The 15,043-nt window shown below is 43.6% G+C and overlaps 2 protein-coding genes across 2 annotated transcripts in view; both read left to right on the top strand.

The window, feature by feature from the left end:
• Positions 1 to 1,214: 1,214 nt before the first annotated feature.
• Positions 1,215 to 14,664, top strand: cdc34a (cell division cycle 34 homolog (S. cerevisiae) a). The gene is made up of 5 exons (XM_040053027.1): positions 1,215 to 1,680; positions 9,904 to 9,990; positions 10,201 to 10,298; positions 11,497 to 11,631; positions 11,786 to 14,664. The coding sequence occupies exons 1-5, from the start codon at positions 1,498 to 1,500 to the stop codon at positions 12,012 to 12,014; spliced, it is 732 nt and encodes a 243-aa protein (XP_039908961.1). The 5' UTR covers positions 1,215 to 1,497; the 3' UTR covers positions 12,015 to 14,664.
• LOC120747264 (C2 calcium-dependent domain-containing protein 4C) overlaps positions 13,602 to 15,043 on the top strand; it is a 15,975-nt gene continuing 14,533 nt past the window's right edge. Inside the window, exon 1 of the mRNA XM_040053012.1 lies at positions 13,602 to 13,713. The gene's annotated coding sequence lies outside the window, so the exon portion shown is untranslated. The remainder of the gene's footprint in view (positions 13,714 to 15,043) is intronic.

The following is a 15,043-nucleotide window of genomic DNA, read 5'->3' as shown; positions in this document are numbered from 1 at the left end:
GTTGTTTACCTGAGAGAGTGCAACTAGGGTAAAGGTCAAAAGAGAGAGGGGTAAATTGTGCAGTGCTGTGAGAAAGTATTGGCCCCCTTTCTGATTTTTTTTTTTTTTTTTTTTTTTTTTTTTTTTAATATTTGTCTCACTAACATGTTTCAGTTTAAAGAAATGTTAGGCAAGCTAAACAAATGTAAAATGCAGTTTTAAATGATGGTTTCATTTATTAAAGGAGAAAAGCTATCCAAACTGTTTGTGCCAGCCAGTGAGATCTGCAATCAAGCATTTGTGAAAACTGGCAATGAGTCTTTCACACTGCTGTGGAGGAATTTTGGTCATGAGAAAGTAAGTTTATCAGACCTGGACTTTGATTAGGCAACCACAAAATCAAAACTTTAATTTTCCTTTCAAAGGTGGACTTGGTGAGATATTCTCCTTCAGGATTTTCTGGCAGACAGCAGAATTCATGGGTCTATCATTTACAACAAGTCACCCAGGTCAATTCCATTTCCCAGGTTGGATTCCGTAGACCGACACCCTTTCTATTTTCAAGGTTTAAAACCTTTGATAAAGCATTTAGTTGGGGCTGGATCAGTTGACCCTGAATCCTCCCTTAATTATGCTGCAACAGGCCAATAGTCATGTTGGGGGCTTCCTGTGATGCACTGAATGTTTCTTCTTCACTTACCTTATTCACTCACTATGTGTTTACACCCCACTCTGCATTTAATCAGTAGTTATTATTAATCTCTGGCACAAACACAAATGTTTGTGTTGTTCTGTTTTCCTTCTCTCACCCCCAACCACTCGATGGATACCCCTGCCTGAGGTTTCTTCCTGTTGTAAGCGAGTTTTTCCTTCCCACTGTCACCAAGTGCTTGCTCACAGGGGATGGTTTGATTGTTACAGTTTTCTCTGTATTATTTTAGGGTCTTTATCTTACAGAATAAAGTGCCTTGAAGCGACTGCTCTTGCGATTTGAAAAATGAAAGCATCTTTTAAAAACTTTGTTTTGTATTTATATGGGTTAAACTATGATAAATATAATATACTTTTATTAATGACATAATATCACAAATTTGTTTGACGATCTCAAAAAGACAAGTTTGAAAAATTAGAAAAAAAATAAGAATTCAGGAAGGGGGGGGGGGGGGTTCACAGCTGTCTGATATGGGCTACTGATACTTTAGAGTTTTATTTTGAAGAATATCACCGGAAATAAGGCAAGTAATGCCTTCGACTTGATAACGGTAGGTTCATGGTCGTTAATAACTGGGGCTCCGTTGGATTGTTCACAACAACAGAGAGGAAGGCGCACCAGCTCCGGCCAAATAAAGCCCAGCCGCGTTTTGGCACCGCACACAAACGGAAACCAACCGTTCCTGCGTGACGAGCTCCGTTCTTCTACTGTTAGCTGTTGTTTGTAACGAGCTAGCTTTGTCCTTCGCAGTCACAGCTGTGGTGGGTCGCTGATATTTTTTTTATATATAAAAATCGCCGTGGAATATGGCTCAGAATAGACATCATGTAGCCAGTTCCCAAAAAGCATTAATGCTGGAGATGAAAAGTCTCCAAGATGAGCCGGTCGAAGGGTTCAAAATAACTTTGGTGGACGAGTCGGACCTGTACAACTGGGAAGTAGCGATATTCGGACCCCCGAATACACACTACGAGGGTGGTTATTTTAAGGTGAGTGGCTAATGTTAGCTAGCAGTCCGTCTATTGTTCTTTAACTGGTTAGTTTTACTGTATATTTCAGTAATTTGATCATACAGGGCAACCAAGCGACCAACCTCACCCTTCATGTAACCGTTTCCACCAGCAGCAGGTAATAGTTAATAACGTTAACTTGGCTAATTGCCCCCTGTTTAGCGTTATTGTGACAAATACTTCTTTGTTTAACTTTAAACCAACAAGACTCCATGAGAACTTTGTTGCTTGGGCATATTTTTCCATCAAAACACAGATTAGGTCTCTTACAGATCTGACATGTGCCCGAGTTACTTTTTTGTTGGCTTGAAACAAAAGGTTGTTGAGCATAACCGCCTCCAGCACTACCTTGATAGTTAAGCTCATCTTCTATCTCGCTAATTCAATCCTTTTCTTTGTGTTCATCATTACAATTCAGCAGCCCTGGCTTGAGTACTTTTTTTTTGTTGGTTATTCAAATGTACCATACATACATGCATGGTACTAACCTAAATGGCTTCCAGCCTCAACTTGTCTAACTTGTGTAGTGACTCATAATTTGTTTTCTCGTCTACTTCCTCCCTTGAGAGTAAAGATGCGTTGGTTTTGTTCCTGTTTAACAGAATTTGTGCTGATTATAAACCGCCACCATCGTATTTCCGTCTTCAGAAGATTTCTGCGGCTGATGTTTGAGTGTGCCATTTCTCTGCCCTTTAACCCCCTGAGTACTGACCATTAAGTAGTGTTTTAAAGTTATAGTACAAGTATTTATCATGTCATGCCATGTTTTCTAATTCTAACGTTCAAACGTTGCAGCTCACTGGAGTCAGAATCAGAATACTTTATTGATCCCTGGGGGAAATTATTTATTGTTTTTGGTGCTGTGATGCTCATCCTGGAGGGCGATTGGATTCATTACTTTGTTTATGTTTAGTGCAATAAAGCCCCAAGTAGCTGTGCTTCAGATTTTCCCTAGATTTTTTTTGTTTTTATTTAATTTAATTTTTTTTACTGTGTATAAAAAAAAAACAAAACAAACAGATGACAAGCCTTTTATTGACGTGGCACAATAATGTTTGCTTGAAACCCGAATATAATTTGCAGAAAAGCAAAGTAACAAATTCTGCACGATTGCTTTACAATGACTTGGTTTTATTTCCTCCCAATGCTACTCCTGTGTTGTATCCATACAACAGTTGTTAAGCTGTAAATGATTAATATTGTCTGCAGACCTCATGTAACACCACCCTTCTTGCACACTGTCCCTTCAGCTGCCCTGAGGTTTTTTTGTAGTTCCAGTTCCTAAGAAGCAGTCTTCATTTTGCCTCTGCTCTTTTTAAAGCCTGTAAGCGCAAACGGAGGGGCCCGACCGGGCTCCCGTAGACGGTGTTCAGTGGGTCTGTGTGGTTGCCGTGTACAGGATTCCTTTGTTGGGCCAGGAATGCACAGCTTGGCTGTGAAATCTGCCGCATGGCTGTGACTCATTGTTCTGTGCTGGGTTTCTATCCGACCAGTTTGCAATATTCAGAAGAGAGAAGGGAGGGGGAAAAAGAGGAGAGGGAAAGAACCACCTCTTTTTGGTGTTCCCAAAACAAACAAAGAGTTATGACTCGCTGTGAGGCCTGTTCGTCTGAAGCGGGGCTGATACTGACGTCACGTGCAACCTGGCTGAGTCAGGCGTTTATTTCACATGGGTGTTTCTTTGAAAAAGGCACACCATGACGAACACATTATGCATGCAGGCGGGCACGCACAGAGTGGACCGAGACGTATTGAAGTGTCACTCACACAGGATTAGATAACTGTCCTGGTTGCTTTAGTAAACACACGGTGCAGAAGTAAACACACAGTGCCTGATAATGATAAGCTGACCATGACCTGTGACTTTCATATACTCGCTGGTGCTAACACCCATTTGCTGACTCTGACGTTTCTGTGTATTCATGTGAGGAATCCATTTAGGCTCTGAGACTCTGACGTTTACGACTTTGGCCTGTAGTAAGCTGTGGTCTTGGGACATGAACAGCTGAGTTGGCCAGAGCAGTGGTTCCCATACTAGGTGCTGAGAAAGGTCAAGGTGTGCTTGGGGATTTAACGACACTTTTTTTTTTTTTTTGGTACATTCTGCAACCGATTGATTGGCGACTAGGCTGCCCGGACCCTCATGGTGTTGCACGCTCACGACCAGTTTTGGTGGCGAGGTGATTGCACAGGTTAAAGGAGGCACTCTTTCTGCAAATGTTTGCAGTCTGAGTTGTACTGACGGCAATCACTCTCAGAAATAATTGATGTCTAATTTATAAATGCAGTCAAACTGACAACATCTAAGCGCAAATGGAATTATATGTGTGTTGTTTTTTTTGTTTGTTTTTTTTTTTGACAATTTATCACAGTAATTGCTGTATTATCAGAAACTGATTGCATCGTATTGGCAACTTGACCCCATTCAACCACAGACTGATAGCAGCATTGACGATGTCATTTCGCAGCAAAAGCTAAACTAAAGCAAGATAGTGTTATCTTATTTAAAACTGACAAAGTTTGAGGATGTAATTTGCGGTTAGAAAAAAAAGGTGATAAATGTTGCTGTGTTTTTAACACCTTGCAAAATGTTAAAAGTTGCATTGATATTGTATCAGGAGTGAAGTATTGTGATAATATTGCATCGTGAGGCTTAAATATGAAAACTTTGGTAATGCAGAGAGTTTAAAAATATTCTCAGTGCAGGAAACTGTGTGTAGATTACACTGAGTGTAATGAGTGTTTGACTCTCTCACTCTGCTTTTTCTTCTTCTTCTTTCTCCTCACATCTGTTTGTCCCCGGGGATAAGATTTGAGTCACACAGCTAAAAACACTCCACGGCTTTAACAGCTTACTCACCAGCCCAAATCATAGGAAGCATAGTATCACGTATCGAGTGTGACTGCTGCAGAACTTTAGATGTTTGCGTATTCACAGATTTATCTAGTGAGCAGCGACTTGTTGATGATTTGAACTTGAATTGCAGTCCTTTAAAATTAGTTACAGAACATGGACGCAATACAAATTCAGCAAAGTTTAACAGCTGTGACAGTCGGAGACGTCATGAAAGAGGCACTGCACTCAAATAGTCCCGAACTGATGCAAGAAGGCAGATGGAATTAGTTTTATTCACCTTTGACTGGTGGTTCAAATATAAAAGTGCAATGTTTTATGTGCAGGTGAGCACTGAAGTTCAGGCTTTAACAATCAGTGTTTTTAAGCTGGCTAGTGTGGCAAGAATTGATTCTGTAAGGACTTTAAGCTAGTGTCCCACCCTGAACACGTGCAAACACTACAGTTTGCATCACAAAGCGCAGCACTTCCACAAGTGTATCTAAAGCTGTGGGTTTAATTTTGCTGTCGGCAGTACATTTAATGTCTGCCGAAAACCGTAACCGTTAGCCACAAGTGAAACAGCCCAGACATTTTTAATTTTGCCAAACATTTTCTAGATCACACTGACATGAGGCGGGGTCGGCCAGGTCACCAAGTCGTATGACAGAGAGACATTTTTACTTTGCCTGAAACAAAATAGTTTGTTCACCATTTGCTACATTTCTGTATATTTGTACTGCTTCTAATACCTCTGTGTTGGAATAACCTAAAGCATTGCACTGATCGTAGCTCTGTACTCTCCAGGTGGAGGTTTTTGTTTTTTGCCCTCCACTTCAGATGCAGCAAAAGATGCAGCATTCACTATTTATGTCCACAGATACCGTCATCTAATTATGCTTCGCAGGAAAGTTTCCTGTGGTGACTTGTAGATCTCTCACAATGTGTCAAGTGGCACAGGTCTTTTGAAGGTTGGGTGGAGGGGCTGTGTCAACTTTCTTACTTGAGGTCATAGTGTAAATGAGGGATCTGCAGCTAATACTCTAAAAGAAAATACCTTTAATCTTTCAGTGAAGCGTTTTTCTCGACTGACAGACCCCATGTTCACAGCTGTTATGAAAGAGGAGAGCTGCCCTTTGGTTTTTGCCCGGGCCTGCCTGTTTTTGTTTTAAAGCACTTGACAATCAGATGACACACTGTTTGTGACTAAGAAGCTGACTTTGTAGTTGCACCTTCCTAATATGCTACAGAATTTGTACATGTTCTCTGTTAGCCTTGCAGTAGCAATAGAAGAGAGGGTAAAAAAAAAACCTAACCTGACTGCAGTGTGCCTGGCTGAGCTGCTGGAGTCATGTTTCCCCCTCTGGCTGTGTCACAGAGAAACAAGAGCAGGGTAGAGGGGAGGAAAAACCCCTCCAAAAAACAGGGAATATTGAAGGGGCCAGATCAAGAGCAGGCACAGCCCTTCTCCTTGCAATGCCCCCCCGCTTTGAAAGCGCAGCCTGCTGTGAGCAGAGGTGAGTGTGAGGCTCTGGTAGACGGTTATAACCATCCCCTGAAGCTCTGGCAGTGTGTTCTCTTCCTCTTCCTGTTTGGGCCACTGGTGCAATAATCATCTCTGAGACGTGGCTCGGTGGGCTTCTTGAAACGTCCTTGTGCTAAGATCACCTAAGAGTTGTTTGAAATGTAACTGTATTACAGTTTGCAACAACCAGAAGGACGAGAATTAAAAACAATTGAAGAGAAAGGGGAGTCGGTTGGATCTGAACCTGTTAGTCTCACAGATCTGCCGTGCTGTGTGGAATCTGCTCGGTGCCGGGGCCGTTTTCCTTGTCCTGCGTATGTGTGAGAGAGGATAAGGTCTGTGGGGACGGTGAAGAGGTGCACAGGGAGAACAGAATGATTTGTTCTGTTCAGGGTCTTTGCATTGACCTGATTTACTTCGCCTCGCTTGTCATTATCGGCAGGGTGGGCGTGCTCTTTCTCTGACTCGTTCCTTCCTCAAGGCAGCTTTTCAGGTCACAGTCAAAGATTTTCATAGAAAGAGGAAACTGATCTTCACCGTCTATGATGCGACAATAACAAGGGGAGTGTTTTATAAGTTTTGGGGGGGGGGGGTTTGCCTGGCAAAAGAAAAATCAGCTGCACTTCCTGTCAGCTTCTCAGATGAGATGTTCAAAGTGAATCTCCTTCTGAGAATTAAGGCTGTTAATTGGCTGCTCGGGCCAATTATCAGGCATGACATGCAAAGCAGCATATTTCAACAGATACTCTGAGAATAGCACTCTGTTTTGGGTAAACGTCTTGGTTGAGCAGCTGTATGGGAATAGACTGAGGTAAAGACTCGGAGCAGGACTGTAGATGCATTTGAAAAGAGAACGCTGATATTGGGCATCGAAGACCCTGCTGCAGTGTCCTCGCTCCTTCTCCTCCCGTGTTTCTTATCTTCTGTCTGTTTGGAGCTGAAGCGGCTCACAGCTGCAGAGCAAATAAGCCAACCAAGCAGCCTGTCTTTGCTCGGGCCACTTCTTTACCTCATCTATGCATTATCTCCTCTATCCACATCCATCTGCAGCCATCAGCTGTATAATAGGTAGTCATATGTAAGGTAGGTCAAGAGCCAATGTTTTAGAACAGGAAAACAGTCTGAAGCCTCTTGCTTGCAATGTGAAATCGCACTCTTTCCTTTTCGCTCATGGTTATTGTTAATGCATATCCCTACCTTCCTGCTTTCTTATTTGCTCGCAGGGATATGATGAATGGGACTATTTTATGGGAAGGGTTGCCACATGGGTCTCTCAGCCCGAGGTTAAAAACTGAGATATTGATTCAACTTATTTATTCAGACGTACAGATTTGGCTGTTTCTTGACGGGCAGGGTGAGTTTGTCTCACCACAGAGCCGTGTTCTTCTTTTGAACTTCCCCACAGTTGGATAGAGTATAGGATTTCTTCCACATCTGATCACCTTTTGGTTTCACGGTATCTCGGTGGCTTTGAATAGATTTGGATGAAACTGCTTAGATGGAAGGCTCTCTGCCAGAGGTGTAAAACCAATTTTAACGGTGGTTTGGGGAGTAATTCTAGTTTTAATCCATGATATGTCCTGTGAAGTAGTTGCAACCATCTTAAAGAAGCATGTTAGAGACTCATTCACTGTTTGTTTGGGGAAAAACAGGCACTGGAAGGATGTTTCGGCACACTCTGCCAAAACCAGTCCTTGTATTATCTGTTGAGTCAGAACAGATGAAAATGAAGGAGCATTTACATAACGCTTTTGTCTATGTTATCACTGAAAGTGCTTTAGGCTACAAGCTATATTTCCCCATACGTTCATACTGTGCTTTAGTCTTTGCATTTTGGCTGTGGATATGCAAAGCTGACTCCCAAAAGGCCCACCTGACCAGGAGATTGAAACCCAGAACTTTCTCACTGTGACCGAAAGTGTTGTTGAATGGCTGCTGATGATTAGTGTGGTTTATTTAAAACATCCTTACCGGTAAATGCTGTCACTGTCAGCTTATTTATTGAGCTCTAAATTACAGCAGATATTTGACTATCTATGGACATGCTGTGGAAAGGGGGAGCAACGGAGGGCCAGCTTTCCAAAATATACAAACTAATGTCTCCTTTGCCCCATTTCCAGCCAGGGGACTGATATGATCTTACTGCTTATATTGTTTTGGACTAAAAACTAAGCAATCACTGTTGCTGTATGGCCTCCTCCCCCTTCCTCCGCCCGCCTGGCTAGCTGCTATGTGTTGCACTGCTGCTAGGCTGTAATGTGTACAATGTTGGCTTGAACTCTGCACTCTGATGGGTCGCCAGTTATCTGGCAAGGCCGGTCAAACTTGGGGGTTTTATTTTTTTTTTCAGGCCCTCTTCTCTCAGGATTGTCAACACTTCCTCTCTGCCCTGCTATGATATGGAGAGCGCAGGTTAGGATAAGCAGGTTGACTGAATTTATCTTGTGTTGTTAGTCGGGATGTACAAACACACTCCTTCATGACAAAGACTCTTAAATGCAGAGTATTCTGTGACTATCAACAAGTCACTCAGTGTTTTGCACAGATAAAACATTTGGCTGCATGCTCGAGGGTTAAATTAGGCAAAGCGGTCAAAGAAGGCTCAAAGCTTATAAAATTATATAGAGCCCAACCCCCTTTAGTTCAAATGAAATCCCCCTCGACCTCCTCCCACTACTGCTCCTCCAACACCCCTGCAGCCAGTTCACTCCCTCTCCTGCTAGTTGGTTCACTGTGGCGAGGACCAGCTGACCATGCCGAATCAGCAAATGTACACGGGTGTGTGTGAGAGAGACTTTGGCGGGGGGGGTCAGAAGGTTTCATGCTGTAAGTGATGCGTTCGTGTATAATAAGTCCTGTTGGTGTGTGTGCTCCGTCACCGTCTCTCCCATGGCACGCTTTATGGAAAACAGAGGAGTGGTCTTCCACACAGGATTTACAGTGTGTGTCTGTGTGGTTGTTTTCAGTGTGAGGACACATAATGGCAGAACATGAGTGTGAGTAGTGGATTGTCTTGGGTTGCAGTGACAGCTGGAGAGGACAAACACAATGTCTTTATACCAGCACCATTACCACCACCCCCCCTCAGCCTCCGGTGTTTCTCTAAGCTCCACGCGCTTTGCAGCTGAACGGACTGCAAGCCTCCATCCCTCCCTTCCTCCACACCGTATTACATTACACTGTCATTAGCTATGTTTTGCACTGACCCTGTAGCTACTATTTAGAGGTTTCTTTCAATCACGACTGACGCTGATCAGCGTGATTGTGGAGGTCTTCAATCAGCTGCTGCGCGTTGGCACCAGCGCTGCAGTGTAGGGCTTTGTGAAGAGAAGCAGTCATAATAAAGCCCTCTCTCCTTGGCAGCTGTGTCTGTACTTGTGTGGTTATCTTTTTGAGGACCACTTCAGAGTTTTAGACCTTGGAAGAGAGAACATTATGGCTCGGCTTATCTGACACAGGACTGTTTGGGGCACATGTTAGGTTGGGTTATGATGGTTAAAGTAACGCCTAGGGCGTGCATTATGTCAGTGAATACCCCGACAGAGAGCCACACACATGCATGCTTTTATTTCTTCTGCAGAATCATTCAGACTTGCAGTTGTTTCTGACCGTGCGTGTGCGTAGATCCATTACACAATGTAAGCAAATGGCGCCAAGACTGTCTTTAATTAAATGCCTAACTGTGGGTAAAGCAATCATCTTGTTGCTCGGTTGTACTAATCAGTTGAAATGGTTACCAGGCGGTGACAAGGGAAATTGGTCACAACTTGTCTGTTCATGAGAGAGGGAGGTAAACACTCGTCCTGTCAGTGCGCTGCTAATAGGTGTCTTTTCTCACCCCAAGGCTCGGATCAAGTTTCCCATCGACTACCCGTACTCTCCACCGGCTTTCCGCTTTCTCACCAAAATGTGGCACCCGAACATCTACGAGGTAAATCTGAACAATTTAAAAAAAAAAAAAAAAAAAAAAAAAAAAAGAGAGAGAGAAGTGTGACTGTTAAACGTTGACATTTTTGTGATTCCAAGTAGATTTTTTTTTTTTTTTTTTTTTCAACATGTAGCCCTAATATTTGAATCTTTTCGCGCTTCTTAAAGGTGACTGCTTGTCTGAACATGCTTGTTTACTATCTCATGTCCCTAGAACGGGGATGTGTGCATCTCCATCCTTCATCCACCAGTGGACGACCCACAGAGCGGTGAGCTGCCATCGGAGAGGTGGAACCCCACGCAGAACGTCAGGTACACGTCAGGCTCTGGAACAACTCAAGAAAAAAAAAAAAAGATGATGATCTGCAGAGATTTTTTTTCTTTTTTCTGGCTTGTAGCGAGACCATAATGAATTTTTAATTGATTCATTTAGATGCATAGTGCATTTTGTGTCTGTCGGGATTTTGCTTTCATCATAGAGTGGGAACGTTTGAACAGATCTGGAGATGCACTGGCTGTGCACCTGCTAAAGAAGGTCATTGGCCGTGGCCAGTCATGCTGATCATGGAGGATCAGGGGAGGAGCTAGACAATGTTTGTAGCCGGGCACAGACATTTGCTTACATTCGGGCGGCATTGTTGTCTTTCCTTGCTACTGGATGTAATACCAGCTCTATGAGTACATTTGTGAGCCTCTAAACAGCTTCACCATTACTCAAGTGTGGTGGCAAGACAGCAGCTACATTATGTACTTTGGAAAATGAATTTCTTTACTGCAATTTTGTCCACAGTAATGAAGCCTCAGAGCTGAATATTACAAAAGCAGTGCTGCATTTTTGCCTACAGATCAGAAAATGTAGATGGCTGAGTCCAGATCCTGTAGCATGAAAACAGGATGATTGTTTGAGGCCTTTTCTCAGCTTGCTGCAGTTTAAATGCAGCAAACACCCAAACATGATGTTTAATTCATACGTCTTTTTATTTCTGATATTTGCGTGACACAGATTGAATTACTTGGTCCCTTCAGATTCTCAGTTGTCTTTTTTTTTTTTCTGTGCTCAGCGTAGACAAAATCCACTACGGCTGTGTCTTAAAGGATCCTCCGACTGCTGCAGACAGAAGCGACAGATACAAAAGCAGCTTAATATTATTTACAAGAGGAGAGTGTGCAAAAATGTTTTGGAGGATAAAACAAACTGCCCACCCATGTTTGTGTGACTGGTCTCTTAATCACAGCTGTTTTTAGGCCAATAAAGTCAAACGCAGCAGCAGAGGCAGATGATCAGAGGGTTAACAGGCTGCTCGTCTGACCCTGACCTTCATCTCCCTCGCCCTCTTTTTGTCTGTGTATGTCTGTCTTTCCATTTCTGTACGCTTCTGCTTCCTGCACTCAGTGTCTCTTGTCTCGTCTTACCTCCATCTTTGCTACTCTCCGCCCCGTTTCCTTCTCCTCATCCTGTATTGCCTTCAACTATTTTAATCACTCGTTCCGCTGTCGGCCTCTCTCTCAGGACCATCCTGCTCAGTGTGATCTCTCTGCTGAATGAACCCAACACGTTCTCCCCCGCCAACGTGGACGCCTCCGTCATGTACCGAAAGTGGAGGGACAGCAAGGGCAAGGACAGAGAATACATCGAGATCATCAGGTACAGGAAGGAAGAAAAACGCACTCGACTGTCTCCTCACTTCAAACGTTTGCTTGCCTGTACAGTAGAAACAGAGCGCCACAACTGAACTTGCTCATAGCCTCGTTTTTATTTATTTTTTTCACCTCTTCTGTTTCTTCCTTGCGTCTTACAGAAAGCAGGTGGTGGCTACCAAAGCGGATGCAGAGCGGGACGGTGTCAAGGTTCCTGTCACGTTGGACGAGTACTGCGTCCGAACCCAAGTCCCACCCACGGACGACGGCTCCAACCTCTTATACGATGACTACTACGATGACGAGGAGCTGGATGATGATGACGACGACGAGGATGACGATGAGGACTGTTGCTATGATGAGGACGACTCGGGCACTGAGGACTCCTGACCTCGCCCGCCCTGCGACATCGTCCCCCTGCTCGCTGTTCTTGTTCTCAGCACCCCCATCTCACCGCTGACCGCCCTCTTCTGTCATGAACTGAACTTTGAATCCCCCTCTCCCCCCTTCTTCCCCAGCACTCACTTAGCACAGCCCCCGTCCACCTTCTGTCACATGTGCAGTCACAGCGTGCGCACTAAAACCCGATGCATTGAAGAAAAGAAGGCTACAGAGTTTTTTCTGCTTGTTTCTTACATGTTTTCTTTTATTTATCTGTTCTGAGTAAAGGTTACACACAATATGCACACTCAGCAGGAAATCTTCAAAGTAATAGTTTTGGTTTCCTCACCTCCTGTTGATCTGCACTTACTAAAAATTAGCTTAGCCTTTTAGCTTCGAGTCCTATTTCTTCTGCAGGCTTTGAGTGGAACAAATCTGATGTCTGAGTTAATTTTGGTGCAGAATGGTCACACCTGCTCTTAATCACAGTCATCAGGAGACAGGTTCAGGTCGGAGTAAAGCAAGATTTGTGAAGAAAGCTAACGTGGGATAATTGGCCTGCTGTGCGTATGTGTGTCTGCGCGAGTTGTTGTTTTGTTTTTTTTCTTTTTCTAAAGCGGAGTCGTTTCCGCCTCTGAGCCCCGGATGTGTGTGTGACTCTACTCTAGTTTGCAGGCTGTTCAAAGCCCTGCCATGCCTCACCTCTGACCTTTTAAGCCGCAAGGCTTGTGCTGCTCCACACATGAAAGTTGTCTGCCATTCACACTCTCTTGTGCCTTCCCTCACTCCCTAATATTCCACATGTGACTGTCCAATGGGATCCATGAGTCATGGCAAACCCCAGTCAGCCAGGCAAGAGGAAAGTGGCATAAGGAGTCAGTCAGCCCCCCCTCCTCCCTGCTCTTTTAATTCTCAGGTGGCGATATTGTGTAAATGGCGCCCTCCTGATGGAGGGAACTTATTTATAGCGGCACCTGTCAGATTTGTCCGAGGTGTGAGTGAGGAAGGTAAGATCGAACAGCTGAACTAAAGAATGGCATGTAGACCAGAACCCCAGAAACGTCCTCTACCGACTGCCACACGGCCTTCGTCGTACTAGTGGCTCGGATGCATTAAGAAACCGCCAGCCCAGCTCACTGCTGCTCGTGAAATCTAACGTACTGTATTTAACAAACCTATGCAGTCAGTGCTTGAACTTACTCAATATGCAGTGCTTTAAGCGTGTCAGTAAAGCTGAGCTTTGCAGCGTGTCCCAAACTCCAGCTCGAGTCTCACAAGCCAGCCACGTGTCCTTGGTCAGAGACGGACATGTGAAGCTGTGTCTGTCTGTGGTTTGGGATCCCAACTCCTGAGTAGCACAAGTCTCCAGAGCTGAAGAGTTGCATTGTTCACTGCCCTTCACAGAGCTCGCCCCCTGCTGGCGGCTGTGTGTACTGGCATATTTCTTTGCGCCAGCCATTTTGACTCATCAGTATCAATGAATCCTGTTACCTCAAAGGCAAACGGGTGGCAGCTTGATGCAGGACGTGATTCAGAAGAAATAAAAATGGAGACAGATGGGGGAAGGAGGGGGGGCGTCTTGTTTTCAGTCTACTGTACACCATCAGACCCTCTCCTAACTGCCAAGAGTGCTCTGTTACACCCCCGTTACCACCACCCAACAGTATTTCTGATGAAATCCTGAGTGTGTGTGTGTGTGTGTGTGTGTGTGAATACTTGCTGATGGGTTTTTTTTATTATTTTATTTTATTTTTTTAGATGAGCTGAAATGTGCGGAAAAGCAAAAATGGGAAGGTACTGGGATGGGGTTTATCTCCAAGCATGAACAGGAGAATGTGGTTCTTCACTAGCATGCTGTTATGATGTGTTTGTGGTTTTAGACCTGCTATAAGGGTTGGGATTGTGTCCAAGGAAAAATGTCCTCTTAACTCAATTTTGTCTGAGCTGCATTTGGAGGGGGGGGGGGCTGCTTTTCTGTTTTCAGGGTTGTTGTTTTTTTTCTTTGTAATTTGTGGTAAAGGCTGCAATGTTTTCTCTTATATGTATTGACTTTATTGTTAAAAGCCCTTTTGTTGTTCATATAAGACTGAGTAAAGATATGAACCAGTTACACAGATATGAAACGGAAAAGTTGAACAGAGCCAAACTGAGTGGGCACACCATGCAGGGATCGTTACCCGCTACTGTTTACGCCACAGAGTTGTCATTACTGTATAATTGATCAGTGTTTGTTACATAGTTTATGAATGAACCCCTGCCTCTCTATTGTAATGGTTTGTGAGAATGGGATTTTTTTTTTTTTTTTTTTTTTTTTTTTTTTTTTTGGGTCAAACTACTGTTTTATCGTCCTTGCTCCCCACACTCTGAGCTCTGGTTGGTGGCAGCCTCACTGAGGGAAACCCAGCAGTTAAGAAAACAACAAGAACCTCAGGAAAAAAACAAAACAACCACCAATAAACAAACCCTTTTCCAGCTGAGTGAACCTGACCCCTGGCAGTCTCACTTTTTGGCTTCAAAGGACTGTTTACAATCTACCTTGATATGCACATGTGGATATTTTGACGATCACTTGATATATTTTTTTTCCTCGTTTTTCTTTTCTTTTTTTTTCTTATGGTTTGTAAATCTATTTAAAATCTGAATAAAGCTCTTTATTAGATATTGGCTGATTTTATTTTATTTGTGTGCGTGCGTTGGAGATTTTCAAGGTCTCATTGGTTCCTGCATTTTCTGTGTCGTCTTGCAGTCACTGAAATGATGATAGTGAATACCATTTGAGGGAAACTCAGACTTGTCTTGCAGAGGTAAGACCTGTTTCCTTTCTTAATTCATTTTAAAACTTCTGTTTGAGTTGAAGTGTAAGGAAAGCACGTGATGAGGCGTGTACCCCGTAGTCACCCTGCTACACTCAGAGGGTGGTGGAGACTTTTAAAGGATTTCCTGATGCTTTCTGTGTTTTTGTGTTACAAACGTGAGTTTGAGCTTCGTCTCCTCTAAGTGGACGCATTTTCTTTTTCATTTCTTCTGTGTAGGAAGCT

Source organism: Simochromis diagramma, unplaced genomic scaffold (assembly GCF_900408965.1).
Source record: "Simochromis diagramma unplaced genomic scaffold, fSimDia1.1 OVJJ01000419.1, whole genome shotgun sequence".
Lineage (NCBI taxonomy): Eukaryota > Metazoa > Chordata > Actinopteri > Cichliformes > Cichlidae > Simochromis > Simochromis diagramma.
The sequence above is the reverse complement of the archived record's forward strand: the minus strand, read 5'-3'. Positions and strand labels throughout refer to the sequence as shown.

Bases quoted from the DNA above. Each gene is read 5' to 3' on its own strand.
- cdc34a (XM_040053027.1), top strand. From the start codon at position 1,498: ATGGCTCAGAATAGACATCATGTAGCCAGTTCCCAAAAAGCATTAATG. The intron at 1,681-9,903 runs GTGAGTGGCTAA...TCTCACCCCAAG, and splicing joins ACGAGGGTGGTTATTTTAAG to GCTCGGATCAAGTTTCCCAT. The intron at 9,991-10,200 runs GTAAATCTGAAC...TCATGTCCCTAG, and splicing joins GGCACCCGAACATCTACGAG to AACGGGGATGTGTGCATCTC.